General features: G+C 42.2%; 1 protein-coding gene across 11 annotated transcripts in view; it reads right to left on the bottom strand.

The window, feature by feature from the left end:
- Window positions 1-23,709, bottom strand: part of LOC121278899 (vacuolar protein sorting-associated protein 13B-like) — a 1,102,197-nt gene extending 1,078,488 nt beyond the window's left edge. For all 11 annotated transcript variants that reach the window (XR_005943292.1, XM_041189400.1, XM_041189399.1 and 8 more), the window contains exons 1-3: window positions 23,483-23,709; window positions 19,530-19,694; window positions 15,589-15,732 (exon numbers count right to left, since the gene is read on the bottom strand). Coding sequence is in view for 10 of the 11 variants with exons in the window: in XM_041189400.1 (XP_041045334.1) it covers window positions 15,589-15,732; window positions 19,530-19,676 (291 nt within the window). In the remaining variant the exon portion in view is untranslated. The remainder of the gene's footprint in view (window positions 1-15,588; window positions 15,733-19,529; window positions 19,695-23,482) is intronic.
- Window positions 23,710-24,193: the final 484 nt, after the last annotated feature.

Raw genomic sequence — 24,193 nt, forward strand, 5'->3', positions numbered from 1 at the left:
CAAGTCCGTTGATTTTTGGGCCTCCCCGGCGCAAGGTCAATCCTCCCGCCAGTCTAAAAATTGAGGCCAAGCGGGAAAAGGTCTTTAGGGCTTCAACTGGAGCATGAGCGGGCCTCCCGTACAAGGCCTTGCCGCCCCAGCATAAAATCGCTGTGTGGTCAGGGCAGGCAGGAACCCGGAGGGAATCCCATTCCTTCACTTTCATGCTTCCCCCTCCTGCCTAAAGCCCGTGTGTAAAATTCAGGCCATTGGGTGTTTCTTTCTCCCCAAATGCTGCCTGACCTGCTGAGTATTTCTAGCATTTTCTATTTTTAGTCTTTCCTGTTCAGTAGGCTTCAGTTCAGAGCCCTGCACTATATTTGCATGTCTCGTGTTGGCTTCATCCACTATGATTATCAACACCTCAAATATTATCCCTTACTTTCCTTCTGCCATTACAACCATTAAAATTCTCCATGTGTGGTCTGGTGAGACCACTGTGAAGCTTCAACATAATTCCTAGAGATTTCAATTCAACTGATTTGGCAATCAATCTCACAAATGCATTCATTTTGTGCATTGCCGCCTTGCACTCAAAGAAAGGAAAGGAAGCCATTCAGCCCATTGTGTCTGTGCTGGCCCTCTGAAGGAGCAATTCACCAAGTGTCAACCCCCTGCCTTTCCCCATAGCCCTATGCATTTTTCCTTTTCAGCTAATGATCTAATTCCCCTTTGAAAGCCTGAATTGACTCTCCCTCCAACATTCTCTGTGTCAGTGCATTCCAGATCCTAGTCACTTGCTGTATGAAATAGGTTTTCCTCTGTCACCTGCAATTACCTTAAATCAATACCCTCCGGCTCTTGATCCTTCGACCAATGGTAACAGTTTGCCATCATCTACTCTGTCCAGATACCTCGTGATTTTGAACACCTCTATCGAATCTCCTCTCAACCTTCTCTTCTCCAAGGAAAACAGTCCCAACATCACTAACTTTCTAATCTAAAAGGCTCTAATCGTAATTGAAGTTCCTCATCCCCAGAACCATTCTCGTGAATCTTTTCTGCACCTTCTCTAACGCCTTCACTTCCTTCCTCAAGCATGGTGCCCAGAACTTGTTGAAGCCGAACCAGTGTTCAATGCATTGTTTGAGCTTGGTACGCAACAAGTCAAACTATATCCCATGGTCACTCATTTTCTCCCTAAACAAATTCTATCCCACCCATCAAGTGCAAATGGTCCAAATGTATATCCATCATTCAACAGTATGGCCTCAAATTAAAATAAAACCTTTGCCACGATGCAGTGGGTAAATGGGTTGCTTGGTATTTCACTGACCCGCACAGAATAAAAGCATCCCAGGGTTATGGTGCCAGGGGAACTAACATGAGGGAGTAGCCTGCTTGACCTCGATCCCATGAGGCTATTACATTCATTTTACCTGAATGCTAAAAACCAAAAGCATACTGTCTCCAGGCTGTATTCTCACAATCAATAGGTCTGAACAAAACTCTGTAGTCCTACAATATTCAGTCAAAAATGGTGCTGGACACTCTGGCAACTAATGGAAGGAGAGGCTACATGAACTTCACCCTCAGCCATGGTGGGACTGAGCACTTGAGCACACAAAAAAAAGTCTTAAGTGTTTGCTGGTATCTTTTACTAAAAGCGTTAATCAGACAATGCTTCCATATCTCCTACTGAAATCCCAATCATCATGCTGAGAGTTCTGCAGAAGAGTCATACGGACTCGAAACATTAACTCTGTTTCTCTCTCCACAGATGCTGCCAGACCAGCATTTTCTGTTTTTATTTCAGATTTCCAGCATCCGCAATACTTTGCTTTCATCATGCTACGAGTGCCACCCAGTTCGTTGTGCACCACATGATAAAGGAACAGCTGAATATACAGCAATGGCCATGGGCTCCAAGAACATCCCAGCTATAGTACTGAAGACATAAGAACATAACAAATAGGAGCAGGAGTAGGCAGGTTGGCCCTCTGAGCCTGCACCGACATCATTACTGATCTTCTACCGCACTATCCCCATATCCTTTAACTTGCTTTGTACCAATAAATCTTTCAACCTTCGTCTTAAACGTACTCAATACCTGAGCATCCACAGTTCTCTGGGGTAGAGAATTCTTAAGATCCATAACCCGTTGAGTGAAAATATTGCATTGAAACAGTTGGGCTAGGGGTGCAGCTAGTCATGGAGTACAGGTATGTTAGCTTTTGTTATGTAGAGACTGGAGTATAAAAGTCTTGCAGTCTTGTATAAAAATCTCCCATGTATTGCAGTCTGATTGCAATTGTACAGGGCATTAGTGAGGTCTCACATGGAGTCTGGTGTGCAATTTTGGTCTCCTTATCCAAATGGTCAAGCCCTTATTCTGAGACTGTGACCCTGTGCTCCAAGTTGCCAGCCATGGGAATTATCTCTACATCTACCTGTCAATTCCCTTTAAAAAAAATTACATTTTGATTTTTCTCATTCTTCTAAACTCCAGGAAATACAGGTCTGGTCTACCCAAGCTGTCCTCAGAGGACAATACCCCCATCCAAGGAACCAGACTAGTGAACTCAATAGCAATGGGGTTCCCTCTAGGAATTTGTCCCTCTAGGACAAATATGTCCTTCCTGAGGGAACGAGACCAAAACTGCACACAGGGCTCCAGGTGTGGCCTCACTGAAATGTCTGGAGGCATGAAAGGCACAATATTTGGTATACTGTAATTTAACCATTACAGCCTGTGTGTGCTACATCCTGTAGCACACTTGTGGCCCTTTCAGCCTACATTGTATGCTCAAGTCTCTGAAGTGGGACTTGAACCCACAAGCTTCTGGCTCAGAGGCGAGAGTGTTACTATTGATATAAGGCTGACAGCTATACTGATTTTGTAATGGACTTTTAACTGTAAATTATCAACTTGACGTAAGAGTCTGATGAAGATATACAGTAGGCTGAAACTTTAAACTGAAGACATGCTTGAATAGATTTAACTGCAGCTCATGGTTAACTTAGAAGGTCTACAAAGTATAAACTTTGATTAAGAATAATCTACAGATAACAAATTTTGGGAGGATGATTTAGAACTGTGTTCTAACACCTCTAAAACCCACAATTAATGCATACAGATTAACAGAATAAAACTCTGCTCTCTTCTAGGGGAACATAATGTGCTTGGTCAGTCCTAACACAGAACCTTTAAAAGCAGAGAGCCTCAACATAAAAGCATTCACAATTCCTGACAATCTCACAGAGGGGCTATTGAGATTACTGGTTTATAAAGCATAAAAATTAACACAATGACATCATCTTCTGAAGTTGACAATTTCTGCACATTGTTAGGCAACTTTATAGGAATTGTTCTCTACATCTGGACCATGCTATACTTGACCCCAAGTCTACATCTTGCTGACACTCTGCCTAAAGTAAAATCTTCCAACACCAGCATTAATAACGCTAACTTTTAATCACCCCTTAGCAACACAATATATCGGGATTCAAACATGCTTTATCTACCACCAGATATCACCCCTACAATCATCAATATAGAAAATTACCTCTTCTAATCATACCATTCTGAGTAGGCATCAAAAAAGACTCAACAATTCAGCAACAGAGGATAATTAACTTGAACGAGGATCTATCTCTCAGACAAACTGAACGTCCAGTTTTGGTAGGGAAAGAGAAGGCAAGCTCCAGGGAGGAAGAAAAATAATAATTTAAAAATTGGGTTCTGAAAGACACTCAAGGGAAAATAGTCTTGGATAAAATATTTGAATCTCTGAAGTCCCAAGGAAAAAAATAATCTGACATATTCCTACCCAAAAAATTGAGGGGGGGAGAAAAGAAAGAGGAAAGAAGTCAAGCATTGGCAAGGCCCAGTCATTAGCCTCTGGGGATCTGCATACCACTGGTTAATTTGTCCAAATGTCATAAGCAATTTTCCAAACTCAAAAGTTAACCAAGAGGTTTTAAACATCTGTAACAAATACTTGTTTTTAGAGTTTTCTACTTCATTGACCTTTGATCCAACACTGTATGCAGCACTAAATTCAAGTTCAAATTCTCCTCCAAGTAGGAAACATGATCTTTATGCCAGTAGCCATCTGTATGGTACAAGATCAAACGTTGATTCTGTAATGTTCAAAGTCATATGTTCCAAATCTACTTCTGCTGCCTGTATATTTATCTATAATTGGCTTCACCAAAAATGGACTTCTCTTGGGACATCTGGCCTTGAAACATTCACCTTTACACTGAAGTACTCAGTATCCCAAAAGGGTTCCTACTAAGCAAAAATCTGCTTTCCAACAGCCCTGGCTTCACGGGTGGCATGCCTTCTACCAGAATGCACCACTTTAAAAAATCCAAAGGTCAAATTAAACACATTTGAACAAAGGTGTACAAATTCACTACAGTTTAATTTTGGGCTAGGGCTCATGCACAAAAAAAAGTGACATTATATACAGTGAAGTTTCAATTTTGCATACAAAAATTAAGCTAGTGGCAGCATAGAACATTTAAGTACAACTGAACCAAAACATCGAACTATGATCTAACACAACAGATTTTTAAAACTATACAAAAGTCATCCATGTGTTTATTAAAAGATCAACAGCAGGGCAATTAGAACACTGCTGAGAAACAGCAGTTTCAAACAATGAGCTTTCACACCAATGGCCCTACACACAGTATTTTGTGTAGGAAACTCAAATTAATTTCCTCCAATTATAATTTGCCATCACTCCACTAAATTGGTAGGCATTTACTTTCTGTAATAAATTTGCATAATCAAGCAAAAATAATATCTCCAACTTACTGTTCAAGTTCAGGAACAATAACCACCTGCCTGATGCAAGTTAGATGACGTGAAAATATGCAGTGGTATAAGAAAGGCAATATGAGGAAATTAAAAAGAGAAGGGAATATGAAACAGGGTAAAGGGAAAACTTTCAAGATCTCTATGTTCAAAACGGCCAAATATTATCAGGAACTAATAACGAAATTTGTTCAGTGAACAGTTCTTTTCAATAAACTATTCGACACTTTTGAAATACCTAAGTGCATTACTGTTTTGCTTTATTTTTACTGTAACTAACTGACTAAAAAGAAACACTGCAGTAGGATGCAACAATGGCTGAAATACTAGCAGCCAGATTACATGTAATCTTAACTACTCCATAAATCTACATGGAACGGGACAGAATGATACAGAAATTACAACACAGCAACAGGCCATTTGGTTCAACCAGTCCATGTTGACATACGTACGAATTAGGAGCAGAGATAGGCCATTTGGCCCCTTGAACCTAACCTTTGGTTCCCTTGACGCACAAGAATCTATCTACCTCTGCCTTAAAAATATTCAATGACCCCACCTCCACTGCCTTCTGGGGCAGAGAGTTCCAATGTCACACAACCCTCAGAGGAAAGGTTTCTCCTCATCTGTGTCCTAAACGGCAACCCCTAATTTTAAAACAGTGCCCCCTAGTTCTGGACTCACCTACAAGAGAGAACATAAATTCCACATCACCTTGTCAAGACCTTTCAGGATCTTATATACTTCAATCAAGTCACCCTCATTCTTCTAAACTCCAGTGCAAACAAGCCCTGTCTGTCCAACCTTTCTTCATGAGACAACACACTCATTCCAGGTATCAATCTATTAAACCTCCTCTGAACTGCCTCCAACACATTTACATCCTTCCTTAAAGGAATAGCACACTATTGGATATATGGTCTCACCAATGTCCTGTATAACTGAAGCATAACATCCTTACTTTTAAGATCAATTGCTCTCGTAATAAAGGATAGTCTTTTTAATTACTTGCTGTACCTACATACTAACTTGTTGCAATCATGCACTAAAACACCTAGATCCCTCTGCACCTTGGAATTCTGCAGTCATTCTCTATTTAAGTAATACTTCGCTTTTTTATTCTCGCTGCCAAAGTGAACAACTTCACAATTTTCCCATATTACACTCCATCTGTCAGAGTTTTTGCTCACTTACTCAACCTATCCATATCCATCTGCAACCTCACATCCTCTTCACAACATATTTTCCAAACTACCTTTGTGTCATCTGCAAGTTTAGCTACCAAGCTTTCACTCCCGTTATCTAAGTCATTAATATAAATTGTAAAAAGTTGAGGACCGAGCACAGACCCCTGCGGGACTCCACTCGTCACATCCTGCCAATCAGAAAAAGACCAATTTATTCATCCATCCTAATATGTTACACCCCACAAAATTAGCATTTATTTTTTGCAATAACGCTAGAAGGGGAGGCAATGGCATAGCAATCCAGAGACCCACGGTAATGCTCTGGGGGACCCTGGTTCGAATCCTGCATGGCAGATGGTGGAATTTGAATTCAATAAAAATCTGGAATTAAAAGTCCAATGACGACCATGAAACCATTGTCGAATGTTGTAAAGACCCATCTGGTTCACTAATGCCCTTTAGTTTAGGGAGAGAAATCTGTCATCCTTACTGAGTCTGGCCTACATGTGACTCCAGACCCACAGCAATGTGGGTGACTCTTAAATGCCCTCTGAAATGGCCTAACAAGCCACTCAGTAGTAACAAACCTCTACAAAGACACAAAAAAGAAATGAAATCGGACAGACCACCCAGCATTGACCTAGGCACCGGAAACGACAACAGCAATTGCAGCCCTGTTGACCCTGCAAAGTCCTCCTCAGTAACATTTGGGGTTAGTGCCAAAATTGGCAGAGCTGTCTCACAGACTAGTCAAGCAACAGCCTGACATAGTCATCCTCACGGAATAATGCCTAACAGATAATGTCCCAGGCTCCGCCATCACCATCCCTGGGTATGTCCTGTCCCACCAGCAGGGCAGACCTAGCAGAGGTGGCAGCACAGTGGTATACTGTCGGAAGGGAGTTGCCCTGGGATTCCTCAACATCAACTCCGGGCCACATGAAGTTTCATGGCATCAGGTCAAACATGGGCAAGGAAACCTACTGCTGATTATCACGTACCGCCCTCCCTCAGCTGATCAATCAGTGCTCCTCCATGTTGAGCAAGGGTGCAGAATGTTCTCTAGGAGGAAGACTTCAATGTCTATCACCAAGAGTGGCTCGGTAGCACCACTACTGACCAAGCAGGCCGAGTCCTAAATGACATAGCTGTTAGACTGGGTCTGTGGCAGGTGGTGAGGGAACCAACAAGAGGGAAAAACATACTTGATCTCATCCTGACCAACCTTCCTGCCGCAGATGCATCTGTCCATGACAGTATCGATAGGAGATTATGGAGACGGAGTCCCGCCTTCATATTGAGGATACCCTCTACTGTGTTGTGTGGCGCTACCACCATGCTAAATGGGATAGATTTCAAACAGATCTAGCAACTCAAGACTGGGCATCCATGAGGTGCTGTAGGCCATCAGCAGCATCAGAACTGTACTCGAACACAATCTGTAACCTCATGGCCTGGCATATCTCCCACTCTATCATTACAATCGAGCCAGGGGATCAACCCTGGTTCAATGAAAAGTGCAGGAGCAGCACCAGGCATACCTAAAAATGAGGTGTCAACCTGGTGAAGCTATAAAACAGGACTACTTGCATGCCAAACAGCATAAGCAGCAAGTGATAGAGCTAAGCAATCCCACAGCCAAAGGATCAGACCTAAGCTCTGCAGTCCTGCCACATCCAGTCGTGGATGGTGGTGGACAATTAAACAACTCACTGGAGGAGTTGGCTCCACAAATATCCCCATCCTCAGTGATGGAGGTGCCCAGCACAGATAAGGCTGAAGCACTTGCAACAATATTCAGCCGGAAGTGCTGAGTGAATGATCCATCTCGACCTCCTCCAGCAGTCCCCAACATGACAGATGCCAGTCTTCAGCCAATTCAATTCACTCCAAGTGATATCAAGAAACTGCTGAAGGCACTGGATACTGCAAAGGCTATGGGCCCTGACAACATTCCAGCAATAGTTCTGAAGACTTGTGCTCCAGAACTTGCTGTGCCCCTAGCCAAGCTGTTCCAGTGCAGCTACAACACTGGCATCTATCCAGCTATGTGGAAAATTGCCCAGGTATGTCCTGTGCACAAAAAGCAGAACAAATCCAACCCGGCCAATTACCGCCCCATCAGTCTACTCTCCATCATCAGTAAAGTGACGGAAGGGGTCATCAACAGTGCTATCAAGCGGCACTTGCTTAGCAATAACCTGCTCACTGATGCCCAGTTTGGGTTCCGCCAGGGCCACTCAGCTCCTGACCTTGTTACAGCCTTGGTTCAAACATGGACAAAAGAGCTGAACTCCCGAGTTGAGGTGAGAGTGACTGCCCTTGATATCAAGGCCACATTTGACAGAGTGTGGCATCAAGGAGCCCTAGCAAACTGGAGTCAATGGGAATCAGGGGGAAAACTCTCTGCTGGTTGGAATCATACCTAGCACAAAGGAAGATGGTTGTGATTGTTGGAGATCAGTCATCTCAGCTCCAGGACATCACTGCAGGAGCTCATCAGGTTAGTGTTCTAGGCTCAACCATCTTCAGCTGCTTCACCTTCCTTCTATCATAAGGTCAGGAGTGGGGATGTTCACTGCTGATTGCACAACGTTCAGTACCATTCGTGGCTCCTCAGATACTGAAGCAGTCCATGTCCAAATGCAGCAAGACCTGGACAATATCCAGGCTTGAGCTGACAAGTGGCAAGTAACATTTCGCGCCACACAAGTATCAGGCAATGAACATCTCCAACAAGAGATAATCCAACCATCGCCCCTTGATGTTCAATGGCATTACCATCACTGAATCATCCACCATCAATATCCTGGGGCGTACCATTGACCAGAAACTGAACTGAACAAGCCATATGAATACTGTGGCTGCAAGAGCAGGTCAGAAGCTAGGAATCCTGCGATCAATAACTCACCTCCTTACTCCCCAAAGCCTGTCCACCATCTACAAGATTCAAGTCAGGAGTGTGATGGAATATTCCCCACTTGCCTGGATGAGTGCAGCTCCAACAACACTCAAGAAGCTGGACACTGTCCAGGACAAAGCAGTCCACTTGGTTGGCACCACATCCACAAACATTCACTCACCCCACCACCGACGCACAGTAGCAGCAGTGTGTATGATCTACAAGAAGCACAGCAGAAATTCACCAAGGCTCCCTAGACTGCACCTTCCAAACTCACGACCACTGCCGCCTAGAAGGACAAGGAGAGCAGGAACACCACCACCTGGACGTTCCCCTCCAAGTCATTCAGCATCCTGACTTGGAAATATATTGCCGTTCCTTCACTACTGCTGGGTCAAAATCCTGGAACTCCCTTCTTAATAGCACTGTGGGTGCACATATACCACATGGATTGCAGCAGTTCAAGAAGGCAGCTCAGCACCATCTTCTCAAGGGCAACTAGGGATGGACAATAAATGCTGGCTCAGCCAGAGAGAGAGAGAAAGAAAGAAAGAGAGAGAGAGAGAGAAAAAGAAAGAGAGAGAGAGAAAGAAACAAAGAAAAAGAGAGAGAGAGAAAGAATGAGAGAGAGAGAGAGAGAGAGAAAGAAAGAAAGAAAGAAAGAGAGAGAGAGAGAAAGAAAGAGAAAGAAAGAGAAAGAAAGAAAGAAAGATACATACATACATACATACATACGCACGCTACAAGAGGTCAGAGGGTAGGAATCCTGAGCAGGTAACTCACCTGCTGATTTCCAAAAGCCTGTCCACCATCTACAAAGGCATAAATAAGGAATGTGATGAATTCTCTCCACTTGCCTAGATGAATGCAGCTCCAACAACACTCATGACTGGCACAACATTCACTCCCTCCACCACTGACGCACAATGGCAGCAGTGTGTACCACCTACAAGATGCACGGCAAGAACTCACCAAGACTCCTTAGGCAGCACCTTCCAAACCCACGACCACTACCACCTAGGGGACACACCACCACCTGGAAGCTGCCCCCCCCAACACACTATCCTGACTTGGAACTATATCACTGTTCCTTCACTGTCACTGAGCCAAAATCCTGGCACTCCTTCCCTAACAGCACTGTGGGTCTACCTACACCACATGGACTATAGCAGTTCAAGGCAGCAGCTCACCACCACCTTCTCAAGGGTAATCAGGGATGGGGAATAAATGCTGGCCTTGCCAGCGACGCCCACATCCCATAAATGAATTTTAAAAAACCTTTGATGCAGCACCTTGTCAAATGCCTTCCAGAAAACCAAATACAGCATGTCTACAGGCTCTCCTTGATCCACAGTGCATGTTACTCCTTCAAAGAACTCCAATAAATTGGTTAAACATGATTCCCCTTTCACAAAATTATGCTGACTCTTCCCAGTATCATTGAGTTTTTCGAAGTGCCTAGCTATAACCTGTTTAATGGTGGATTCCAATACCTTGCCCATGACAGGCATCGAGCTAACTGATCTATAGTTTCCTGTTTTCTGCCTCCCTCCATTCTTGAATTGAGAGGTTTTATTTGCTATTTTTCAGTTTGACGGAACCTTTCTAGACACTAGAGGATTTTGGAAAATTAACACCAATGCATCTACTACCACATTAGCCGTCACTTTTAAGACCTTAGGATGAAGCCCTTCAGGGCCTGGAGACTTGTCATTCCACAGCTCCAACAGTTTGTTCAGTACCGCTTCCCCTGTGATTGTAAGTTCACCAAGTTCCTCTCTCCCTTCCACCTCCTGATTTGCAGCTATTACCAGAATGTTTTTTTGTATCTTCTATAGTGAAGATAGAACAAAATATTTGTTCACTTCATCTGCCATTTCCTTATTATCCATTAACTCCCCATTGTTACTCTCTACAGGACTGACACTCACTTTACTTACTCTTTTCCTTTTTAAATACCTGTAGAAATTCATGCTGTTTATATTTCTAGCTAGCTTCCTCATATTCTCAGTTCTTTCTCCTGATTAACCTTATAGTCTTTCTCGGCTGTTCTTTATATTCCGACCAATCATCTGACTTGTCACCATCTTTGTGCAGTCATATGCTTTTTCCTTAAGTTTGATGCTTTCCTCAGTTAATCATGGATGGTGGGTCCTCTCCTTGGAATTTTTCTTCATAGTTGAAATATAATTATTTTGTGTGTTCTGAAATATCCTCTTAAATGTCTGCCACTGTTTCTCTAGTGATCTATCCTCTAGCCTAATATCCCAGTTCCCTGCAGCTAGCTCAGCTATTATGCCCACATAGCTGTCCTTATTTAAGTTTAAAATAGTAGGCTTGGACTCGCTCTTCTCCCTTTCAAACTGGATGTAAAATTCAATCATGTTGTGGTGGGTGCCTTTACTCTGAAGTTATTAATTAATCCTGTCACATTGATCCTGTCATATCCTCCACACAAACAGGCCTAATTACAGTTGCCTGCCCTATTCCAATATCCCATTCTTGCCATTCCTTCATGTTGACGTGCTCTCTGCTTCAATCACTAACTTCAATCAAACATTCAATGGCCTCGCAGCCATATTGTGGAGCATAAAACAAAATCTAGTGGTCCACCCATGGTTTTATTAATCCTTCATATAGATTCACCATTATTTCTTAACTTAAATATCCTATACCTATTTGTGTGCTGGATAACTGTATGACTATAACTCTTGCCGTGAAGCCAGTATGCCATGAGGCATCAACTTGCTGCTGTGAAAGCAATTTCCCCTCCCCCAAATGAAAGAAAAATTACTCCTGTTAACTGAAATCTACTACTTCACACTTGCTGAAATTGAATTTTATCTGCCACTTTTTTGCCACTAACTTATTAATATCTCCTTGCAGCTATTATGGTTGTGAGAATTATTTACTGCACCTTTTTTCATATAATCTGCAAATAGGGACATGACTTCCTCTAACACCATCTCTGAGTCATTGATATACGAACTGAATAGAAGGAGTCCAGGACAGAATTGTATGTGTCTTCACTACCCACCTCAATCAACACTTAATCTCTCTGCTTCTCCAATTATGGCCCCTTGCATGTCACCAATTTCAATCACTTCACCAATGACAGTCATGCCTACAGCTGCCCAGGCCCTTAGCTATGAAATTCTCTCGCTTAACCTCACCATTTTTTTTGGAAAGGATTGGTCACCACCTGACATGCCTGAGCAAATAAACGTATCTTAACTAAGCTCATCTACCTCAGCCATTTAATTGCTTACAACTGGGTCCATTAATACCTGTCTCTATTGTTTAAAAGAGTCCTGCGTCAATCATGGCTCAGCTGGTAGCACTCTCGCCTCTGGTTCACAAGTTTCTTGGTTCAGGTCCCATTCCAGGACTTGAGCACAAAAATCAGGCCGACAATCCAGTGGAGTACTGAGGGAGTGTTGCACTGTCAGGGGTGCCATCTTTTAGATTAAGTCTTAATATGAGGCCCCATATGCCCTCTCAAGTGGACGCAAAAGATTCTATTGCACTACTTGGAAAAAGAGCAGCCGAGTTATCTCCACTGTCCTTGCCAATATTTATTCCTCAATCAGACAATCTGGTCATTATCACATTGCTTTTTCTGCGAGTTAGCAGCTCAAAAATTGACTGACATGTTTCCTACATTACAAAAGTGACTAGAGTTCAAATAGTACTTCATTGGCAGTCAAGCACTTTGAGACATCCAGTCACAAGAGGTGCTTATAAATACAACACCATCTCTTATGAAGTTAGGATTTGGAATTTTATTACTTTTCCGTTTATTCTCTGTATTAAATTTCATTTGCCACTTGCCTGCCCTCTGCCAGCCCATCAATGTCAACCTATCAATGTCCTACTGCAAATAATTTGTATCATCCTCACTGTTTGCCGCTCCTCCAATTTGGGCATCATTGGCAAATTTTGAAATTTTATTAAAAACAAAAAAACTGCGGATGCTGGAAATCCAAAACAAAAACAAAAACAGAATTACCTGGAAAAACTCAGCAGGTCTGGCAGCATCGGCGGAGAAGAAAAGAGTTGACATTTCGAGTCCTCATGACCCTTCGACAGAACTTGAGTTCGAGTCCAAGAAAGAGTTGAAATATAAGCTGGTTTAAGGAGTGTGTGTGGGGGGGCGGAGAGAGAGAGAGAGAGAGAAGTGGAGTGGGGGTGTGGTTGTAGGGACAAACAAGCAGTGATAGAAGCAGATCATCAAAAGATGTCAACAACAATAGAACAAAAGAACACATAAGTGTTAAAGTTAAAGTTGGTGATATTATCTAAACGAATGTGCTAATTAAGAATGGATGGTAGGGCACTCAAGGTATAGCTCTAGTGGGGGTGGGGAGAGCATAAAAGATTTTTTAAAATTTTTTTAAATAATGGAAATAGGTGGGAAAAGGAAAATCTATATAATTTATTGGAAAAAAAAGGAAGGGGGAAACAGAAAGGGGTGGGGATGGGGGAGGGAGCTCACGACCTAAAGTTGTTGAATTCAATATTCAGTCCGGATGGCTGTAAAGTGCCTAGTCGGAAGATGAGGTGTTGTTCCTCCAGTTTGCATTGGGCTTCACTGGAACAATGCAGCAAGCCAAGGACAGACATGTGGGCAAGAGAGCAGGGTGGAGTGTTAAAATGGTAAGCGACAGGGAGGTTTGGGTCATTCTTGCGGACAGACCACAGGTGTTCTGCAAAGCGGTCGCCCAGTTTACGTTTTGTCACTACAATGTAGAGGAGACCACATTGGGAGCAACGAATGCAGTAGACTAAGTTGGGGGAAATGCAAGTGAAATGCTGCTTCACTTGAAAGGAGTGTTTGGGTCCTTGGACGGTGAGGAGAGAGGAAGTGAAGGGGCAGGTGTTGCATCTTTTGCGTGGGCGTGGGGTGGTGCCATAGGAGGGGGTTGAGGAGTAGGGGGTGATGGAGGAGTGAACCAGGGTGTCCCGGAGGGAGCGATCCCTACGGAATGCCGATAGGGGGGGTGAAGGGAAGATGTGTTTGGTGGTGGCATCATGCTGGAGTTGGCGGAAATGGCGGAGGATAATCCTTTGAATGCGGAGGCTGGTGGGGTGATAAGTGAGGACAAGGGGGACCCTATCATGTTTCTGGGAGTGAGGAGAAGGCGTGAGGGCGGATGCGCGGGAGATGGGCCGGACACGGTTGAGGGCCCTGTCAACGACCGTGGGTGGAAAACCTCGGTTAAGGAAGAAGGAGGACATGTCAGAGGAACTGTTTTTGAAGGTAGCATCATCGGAACAGATGCGACCCTTCACTTCTCTCCTCACCATCCAAGGACCCAAACACTCCTTTCAAGTGAAGCAGCATTTCACTTGCATTTCCCCCAACTTAGTCTACTGCATTCGTTGCTCCCAATGTGGTCTCCTCTACATTGGAGAGACCAAACGTAAACTGGGCGACCGCTTTGTGGAACACCTGCGGTCTGTCCGCAAGAATGACCCAAACCTCCCTGTCGCTTACCATTTTAACACTCCACCCTGCCCTCTTGCCCACATGTCTGTCCTTGGCTTGCTGCATTGTTCCAGTGAAGCCCAACGCAAACTGGAGGAACAACACCTCATCTTCCGACTAGGCACTTTACAGCCATCCGGACTGAATATTGAATTCAACAACTTTAGGTCGTGAGCTCCCTCCCCCATCCCTTTCTGTTTCCCCCTTCCTTTTTTTTTCCAATAAATTATATAGATTTTCCTTTTCCCACCTATTTCCATTATTTTTAAAAATTATTTAAATCTTTTATGCTCTCCCCACCCCCACTAGAGCTATACCTTGAGTGCCCTACCATCCATTCTTAATTAGCACATTCGTTTAGATAATATCATCAACTTTAACTTTAACACCTATGTGTTCTTTTGTTCTATTGTTGTTGACATCTTTTGATGATCTGCTTCTATCACTGCTTGTTTGTCCCTACAACCACACCCCCACTCCACTTCTCTCTCTCTCTCTCTCTCCGCCCCCCCACACACACACCTTAAACCAGCTTATATTTCAACTCTTTCTTGGACTCGAACTCAAGTTCTGTCGAAGGGTCATGAGGACTCGAAACGTCAACTCTTTTCTTCTCCGCCGATGCTGCCAGACCTGCTGAGTTTTTCCAGGTAATTCTGTTTTTGTTTTTGAAATTTTATTCCCTATTCCAAGATTCAAGTCATTTATATATAGCAAAAGATTCAGTGGTCCTAACAAAATTAAGGAAAACACCAGTCCAATGTTGAGGTCCTTTATTATATAAGCCTTACTGGTTCCAGCTGCAAAGTAATAAGTGCACTTATTGAATTTACTTACATATATATTTTCAACCCTATTTGAAACAAAATATATTTCCTATGTTACGTTAATCTGCATTATTTTCACCAAATCTCAACTAGTCTCAAGTCATCAGGCCAGGTAAGATCAGTAAGAAATCAATCATTACTGATATTATGTTTTATTAAACCTATCATCCCAGTCATTTTATTATATTCATAAGCCCATCTACCAACAAATCATTGTAAGGGGTTCCTGAAACACAACAGATATATAAATTAAGACTTAACGCTGTCATTTCTTTTAAAATATAATTATCTTTAAAACAGCTCAGTAGTTACACAAATTTTTACATATTTTGATAAACTGTAGATATTCCACTAACAAATAACCAATGGTAACTCACTTGTGCATCATCCTTTAGCTTCAAGATGCATTCCATAGTGTTTATAGTGATAACAACAGGTTCAGAGCCTAACTTTGTCCATGGCACATGAATCCTTAACTCATGAATGTGTCCACTCAAGAAAGTGAATGGTAACTTCAGCTCCTGAAAAAAGTAGCAAGATTGAAATTAAGTCCACTATGATGTTTACTGAGAAATAATTTGTTTAATATGCAGATAGTTTAATTTAAAAATTGTGGAGTATGAAGTAAAGAATTGCACACTATAAACAAAAGTACACTGAAATAGAAATTCATCTTGGCCAGTGGCACAAAATGGGAGAGGCAGTGGCATAGTGGTATTGTCACTGGACTGGTATTCCAGTGGCCCAGGATAATGCTCTGGGGACCTGGGTTCAAATCCCACCACGGCTGATGATGAAATGTGAATTCAATAAAAATTATACTTGAAGTAGCAAAAGATGATCATGAAACAATTGCCGATTGCCCTTTAGGGAAGGAAATCTGCCATCCTTAATAAAAACAAAAAACTGCGGGTGCTGGAAATCCAAAACAAAAACAGAATTACCTGGAAAAACTCAGCAGGTCTGGCAGCATCGGCAGAGAAGAAAAGAGTTGACGTTTCGAGTCCTCATGACCCTTCAACAATCTGCCGTCCATACCTGGTCTGGCCTACATGTGACTCCACAGTAATGTGGCTCACTTCTAAAATGCCTTCTGAACAAGGGCAATAAATGCTGGCGACAAATAAATTTAAAAGAAGAATCAGCCAGTAGCTGATATGACGCAACCCCATTTTGCCCAAGGCAAATTTCTACCCCATTGAATTCATTGTGATTCAGTTGGTAGCACACTCACACTTTGCCTGAGTCAAAAGGTTATGGATTCAAACCAGGGATTAAGCTCAGAAATCTAGTTTAGTGTCTCGGACTGTTGGAGGTGCTGACTAAAGAGTTCTGGACTGTCGGAGGTGCTGACTTTCAGATGAGATGTTAAACCCTGGCATTGAGGAAGAGCATGGGAGTTATCCCCATTGTACCAGCCAATAATTAACCTTCAATCAATGTCACAAAACAGATCATCACAATGTTGTTTGTAGGAGCTTGCTATGCATAAACTGGCTGCTGTGTTTCCTAAATTACAACCATGGCTACAATTCAAAAGTAATTACCCATAATTGGCAGTAAAGCACTTTGGGACATCCTGAGGTTGTAAAAGATACAATATAAATGCAAAGATTAAAACAAAAATAAAAACAAAGATATAAACAGAGACAACCCCTCCCCAGCTTTAAACCAGCTTATATTTCACCCCTTTCCTATTTTTACTTAGTTCTACTGAAGGGTCATGAGGACTCGAAACGTCAACTGTGCTCTTCTCCGCCGATGCTGCCAGATCTGCTGAGTTTTTCCAGGTATTTCTGTTTCTGTTTTTGTTTTCAATATAAATGCATGTTTTTTTTTTAAATCATTAACCATTGGTCACTGCACGAAAGAGTGTAGGAACAGGAAATGTAAAATAAATGAGATAGGTATGATTGCTCCAAACTTTGTAGTCTTGCTTACACAACATTGTGGAGAGTATATTCACTAATTTAAATTACTACTTCAAGTATAATTTGGAAGCTAGTTGGATAAAATCATGCTAAACCATATAAATTTATGACTATCAATTTGGCCCAAATAAATAATTGATTGAATCATATGTTTTTCTCATTCATTCCCATTCAAAGTTATTATTATTACTTAGAGTTCTTTGAGGATTTAACAAGCATATTGGATAAAGTAGATGTAGTGTATTTGGATTTCCAAAAGGCATTCAATAAGGTGCCACATAAAAGGGTACTGCACAACAACTCATGGTGTTGGGGGTGATACATTAGCATGGACAGAGGATTGGCTAACAAACAGGAAACAGAGTCGGGATAAATAGGTCATTTTAAGGTTGGCAAACCGTAACTAGTGGAGTGCCAGAGGGACATTGCTGGGGCCTCAACTATTTAGGATCCACGTTGATGACTTGGATGAAGGAACAGATTGTACTGTAGCAAAATTTGCTTGCAATACAAAGATAGGTAGGAAAGTAGGTTGTGAGGAAAATACAAAGGGCAAAGGGAAATAGATAAGTTAAGTGGGGCAAAATTTCGGCAGATGGAATATGGTGTGGGAAACTGTGAGGTTGTCCACCTTGGCAGGATGATTAGAAAAGCAGTGCATTATTTAAATGGTCAGGGGGCACTGCAGAACAGAGGGATCTGGGTGACCTTGTACATGAATCTCAAAAAGTTTGAATACAGGTATATAGCAAGTAACAAGGAAGGCAAAAGGAATATTGGCCTTTATTGTAAGGGGAATGGAGTATAAAAGTAGAGAAGTCTTGCTACAATTGTACAGGGCATTGATGAGACCATACCTAGAGTACTGTGTGAAGTTTTGGTCTCCTTACTTAAGGAGGGATTTACTTGCATTAGAAGCAAGTCAGGGAAGGTTCACTAGGGTGATTCCTGGGATGAAGGGGCTGTCCTTAGAGGAAAGGTTGAACAGGTTATGCCTATACTCATTGGCGTTTACAAGAATGAGAGGTAATCTTATTGAAACATAAGATGTCTTGACAGGGTATATGCTGGAAGGATGTTTGTTCTCATGGGAGAACTAGGGGGCACAGTTTCAAAATAAGGGGTCTCTCATTTAATACAAAGACAAGGAGGAATTTCTTCTCTCAGTGCACTGTTAATCTTTGCAATTCTCTTCCACAGAGAACAGGAGACTTCATGGCTGAGTTCAACAGATTTTTGATCGGCAAGGGAGTTAAGGATTATGGCGGTCAGGCAGAAAAGTGGAGTTAAGACCACAATCAGGTCAGCCATAATCTTATGGAGTGACAGGGTAGTCTCGATGGGCCAAATGGCTAGTCCTGCTCCTATTACATACGATCTTATAAATATGCACTAATTTCAAATTCTTTCAAAAAATTCTATTCATTTTACATTCATTGCCTTCCCTATACCATATTAGACAGTTATATTATTAAAGGTTCAGTTTCGAAGAAGCATCCATTGGTCACAACTTTAAAGGGCATCATAATTAAGCACAATTGAAAGTAAAATGTTGCTATCATTCAGAATTTCCCAATCCAGTGTAAAACCCTGAAAAGCATCTTCTCAAGAGGAGCTGTGCTGACGTCAAGATCCAGGCATTGTAAGTTAAGCTACAACGGGAATGTTTCAATTTATATCAAATGCATCTGGGGTAAAACAATAATCAGCTATGATCTTAAAACTGGATTATGAATAACTAGTTAATTGTTCTGAAGCTGACATACCAGCAAAACGCCACTAGCTCCTTGAGGTTGAATTGTACAGATCCAATTTGCTAACTTATTCATTGTAGAATTATTTTTCAAATTTCAGAGTTCATAATGTCTTTCTTGCACAAATTTAGATATTGTGCTCCTTTCTTTAAAATATCAATGAGGGGGTTAAAATGTACAATTTCACAATGCTCCCTCAGAATAATTTTAGTTGACATGCATTGGTTCAAAAATCAATCAGGAAAGCTCTTAAAGGAAAGGAGCACCTTAACACTTCAAATCTAACCATCAATAACTGAAAATGGAAAAATCATTTGTTCAATTTGCTATGTATAACTAATCTGAACTGCATCTGGTTTGCCCCAGTAGTGCAAAGTAAATTTGGAGGTCACCCAAGATCAACTAATTATAAACTGGTCTGTTAAGTAGGCTTTACATTCTCATGGTAGGGATTTTCAAATGTATGCAATGAACCATAAATCTGAAACTACAGGCTCCAAGCATCATTGACCAGCCATTCTCGAAAAGCTATACGAATGTGTACTCCAAGAAATTTATTATTCAAGTCGAGTATCCATTGACTTCATTCATCAACAATGCTTATTCAAGCAGAATCCAAAATCAAGTCTGTACCTGCTCCAGCACATCAAGCTTTAGTTCCAGTTTGCTGAGCACTGCATCACCTCCCCATAATGACAGCTGAAGATCAGATGGCTTCAGATTCTTGATGTAACGATTTACATAGCTCATCAAGATCGGAGTCACATAGGATTCCAACATTCTGGAAACGCTCTATTGCTGTGGACAACAAAAAAAAGCAGTGAGATCCAGCATTGTCTATCGCTGCATAAATCATTTAGTCGTAGCTGCTGGCATAGTGGTAATATCAGAGGACGTCCAGAAACCTAGGGTAATCCTCAGGGGACCCAGGTTTGAAACTCGTCATGGCAAATGGTTGAACTTGAATTCAATAAAAATCTGGACTTTGCCAATTGCCATAAAAACCCATCTGGTTCACTAATGTCCTGCTGCCCTTACCTGGTCTGGCCTACACATGACTCCAGACCCACAGCAACATGGTTGATGTTTAAATGCTCTCTGAACAGGGCAATTAGGTATGAGCAATAAACGCTAGCCAGCTATGCTCACATCGCATGAATAAATAAAGAAATATATATATATTTTCATTTCTGAACAGCTCGTGGATAAACTCAGGTCCAGAGCATGTTTGCCTCCTAATCTGTGTTTTCTGTGGGCAGATGGTGATCTAAATAATTAATGACGAGCACAGGTTAAATTATGTTAGTGAAACAAGTCTGCAAATTTTCACCTGTCCAGCATGAAACAATATTTTTGTTTGAAAGCTTTTTTGTGTATATATTTTTTTTAAATGACTTCCATTTTAGTATCTGCAGCTGTTCAGACCATGTGTTTTCACCTCCGAAATCCAATTTTAAAATCCATCTCAGACAATGCTCACCTCCCTGGTGACAAAACAAGTTTGAGCTGATTCAATAGTTACCAAACATTGGTTCCACATCATTACACTGTTGTAACAGTCAGAACTTTCAGAATGCACAAGTCACACTTAGTATTCAAAGGCTGACATACAATTAATTGGTAAATAACCATCATAAGAAATAGGAGCAGTCATGGCCCTCCTGTTCTGCAAGTGTGCTATTTTCCCACCCTACTCCATATTACTTGATCCCTTACATTTTTTCACATGGTCTTGAATATGCTCAATGACTGAGCATGCAGTCCTCTGGGGTAAAGAATTCCAAAGATTCACAAGCCCCTGAGCGAAGAATTTTATCCTCATATCAGTCCTAAAAGGCCGATACCTTATGCTGAGACCATGAGCCCCAGCTCCTGCTCTCTAGCAAAGGGGACCAGCCCCTCGGCATCTATCCAGTCAAACTCTCTAACAAGTTTATACACTTCAATGAATTCACTTCTCCAGATAATATTGGCCTAAGCTACTCGATTTCTCCTTACAGGACAACCCCCTCACCCTTGGAATCTAACTAGTAAATCTCTGTTTCACCCCTCTAATGCATATCCTTCCTTAAGTAAGAACATCAAAACTGTACACAGTGAATAGTGAATAGGTTTTAAGGGAGCTGCCGATCATTTCTGTTCAAATCCCTATTTCCTGATGAATCCCTGGGCGCATTGTGATAAGACTGAATGCCATATCTACTATTGCAGCCCAATATTTAACATTGTTATTCTATTCAGTTCCTTGATAGTTATATAATAGCTTTAACACTGAGCTAAGCCATACAGACCATTAAAGGCCAAGTTTGATTACAAGTCTGTGCTGTTTTAGCTGACCTCAGCCAAGGTAGTTGAGAAATTTAGTAATATTACATGATGCTTGGGAAACTGGGCTCTTCTGCTGGTCAACTGGAATGCAAAGTGACTGAGGCAGCTTGGCTACAGGGAGAAGAGTGAAACAAACAACCAGGAGTCCTGTTCCTAATAACTGTCCCTTACTGGGACAGGTACTCATGTGGACATCAGGTGAGTTGAGTTAAGAAATAACAGACTATTTGACTGGGAGAAAGTGTGTCAGTATTCCCCACCTAGGCTTAAAGAAGAAACATAGCAACTAGGTAAAAGTATCAGAGAGTAACTGGAAGCTATGGAACTTATCTCAATGAAAGTCACACCTTTCAAGATGGGCACAAAGTAAATCTTCCCCTAGAAAGGAAACAATTTAATTTAAACACACTCCATCTGTCAAGAAAAAAAAGTCATTGAGAAATTGGTGTTCATTCCCAAATGAGTAAAATTGGTAGGAGCCAAGAGAAAGACTACCTGTCCTTTCAGCAACAAGTAGTGAATTTACTGGCAAGTCTGTTTCGCTGAATGGCTTTCCAAACACTAGGTTAGCAAGATTGTCTAATTTGCTAATTATATACATGGACTTAAATGGAGATTACTGGATAGAAACAGACCCTTTGGCCCAGCCATCGATATCAGTCTTTATGCTCAATAACAAGCCAACTTTCATGTCTTAATGATGAAATGTACATGATCTAAGCTGGGTTATTATAGCTTAATAAATGTATTTCCTCAGCTATCTTGTCCATTTGATTATCAGGAATTGCAGTTTAATGGGGGGGGGGGGGGCAGTCAAGTTCACTCCACTGCCTAGCAGTTTATCAAGTATGAATATTGCAGAGTCTACAATATAACTGACTTCATCCTTCTAGGTTCTCATCAAATCATATTTTATTAAAATTAGGTTAATCCTTATATTAGTTACACAGTACCCTAGTCCATACTTCCTTGTATTTGTGCCACAGTTATGTTTTTCATTTTTCCAGCAATTGCTTCTATCAAACCACTTTCAGCTCCTTCTACTCGCTAGATTATTTAGTCATTTTTCACCTCCGTGCCCCTCAACAAATCAAATTTAATGCTTCTCAACAATGTTTCAAATAATAGAAACCCTGTGGCCTCAGACACTTTGCATTCCAATCCATCTTCAACAGAGCTCCATTCCCAGTCGGCACATGGCATCAAGTGAATGTGACACAGCAGATTGGCATATCACACATTGCTTCAGCATTATACACTCCAGAATGCAACACTCTTTCAGCCTCAACAAATTCCCCACATAGTGAAATGCTAATCAGCAGCAATGTTTCCCTATCACTCCCCACTGAAGCAGCTTTAATGTCACAGCTTCAAACCATGTCTCTTTACATGCAGAATCCCAAAACACACTGCCAACCAGCACTTGTTGAACCAGAGGACCTGAAGCATTCAAAAACCTAAGAAACTACATTTTGCCCATTAGTAGCTTAGTACAATATCTTCATGCACAGTATCAGTTGTCTTTGAGTGCACTTTGCACTTACAACATATACCAACTACCCCCAAACCAGTGGCATTAACAAGAACTCGAGAAGCAGCTCATTTGTTGATTTTCCATATCCTAGGGTGCATGGCTATGTGTTGAAAGGGGATGTATTTTCACTTTCTAATATTTGGCTATCTACTATTCTTAAATAGATCAAAAAAATATTTTAGCTACCAGATTGGCCAAGTGTCATACTAACGTTTGTTTAAATTTCCTCAGCATATACTTGAAACATTTGCGGATTAAAGCTAAAAATAGAGAAGAGCCTCAAGGATGCAAGAGGGCAACGTGTGGAACCTCTGAAAAGGAAAAAAGAACCAGGTCTCAGCTTCGCTCACAGAGCCCTCCATGTGCCAGGCCAGAATCTAGGAACTATAACGTTGCATTTAAAAATATCAGGAAAGTAATTTGACTTTGACTGAGGCAAAAAGAATGCTTACAAAACGTACGAGTTTCTCTGTTGCTCTATCACACACAGATCTGTCAAACCATCTGCGATTTGTATAAATTACATACAATGGGAGCTTGTTATCTGCTAATATTATGGCGTGAAGTTACCAAGTTAAAGTATTCCAGCTCGGTAATCACAGAAGAAAGCAGAGCACAGTGAGGTGGGTCAGCCCCTTAAACTGACACTGGGGCAAAGTCAACAGGTAACGGGGTGAAGCAAGGCCACAAAAAAAAGACTCTCCACTGTCCTCAAGAGACCCACCTCCGGCAGAGATCACACAAGTTCGGCCTGTCATCAGGAGCCGCCAGGCCAGCAGCTGAGCTAGAATTGGCGCTAGCTCCGCTCACACGTTAAACTTCCACCACCACCGCCTCAGCAGCACAATCACTCCCATCCTGATCTTCCGATCACCAACGTAACCTCGCCAGTGGATGACCAATACCGCTCTCATCCACTATCCCAAGGTGCAACCTCCCCAACGCCTGCGCACCTCCCCATGCGCGAGGCGTGTTGCGCCACCTTGCCCCGCCCCTTTCGCTTTCAAAAGTGCGTCATTTCCATCAACCGCCTCCGCTCGCGCGTCAGGCGGAATGGGCGGGGCTAGGGTCACGCAGGCGCACTGGACGGTGGTCCGCGTTGGAGCAGCGAGGAATTAAACGGACGGCTTTAGTGGAAGGTGGTGACCGATCGAGCAAACGGAGACGAAAATAAACCAAGCCGCCAAGTAAGTGTTGGGATCCTGACCTCTGTAGCTCGCAGACTGTTACTTTCACCGGAGCGGGTGTAAGTAACTCCTCCCATTTCAGTGTCGGTGTGAAATGGAGCCCGACACCGGCCGCCCGGCATTTGAGAAAAATTGGAACAGCTAAGACCCAAATCCCGGCACCGCCCCCCAGCCCCTTCAGGCATCCCCAACCCACCCCCCCCCCCAATCCCTTCAGGCATTGCCCCCCAATCCCTTCAGGCATTGCC

The sequence above is a fragment of the Carcharodon carcharias genome, chromosome 6 (genome assembly GCF_017639515.1).
Source record: "Carcharodon carcharias isolate sCarCar2 chromosome 6, sCarCar2.pri, whole genome shotgun sequence".
Classification (NCBI taxonomy): Eukaryota; Metazoa; Chordata; class Chondrichthyes; order Lamniformes; family Lamnidae; genus Carcharodon; species Carcharodon carcharias.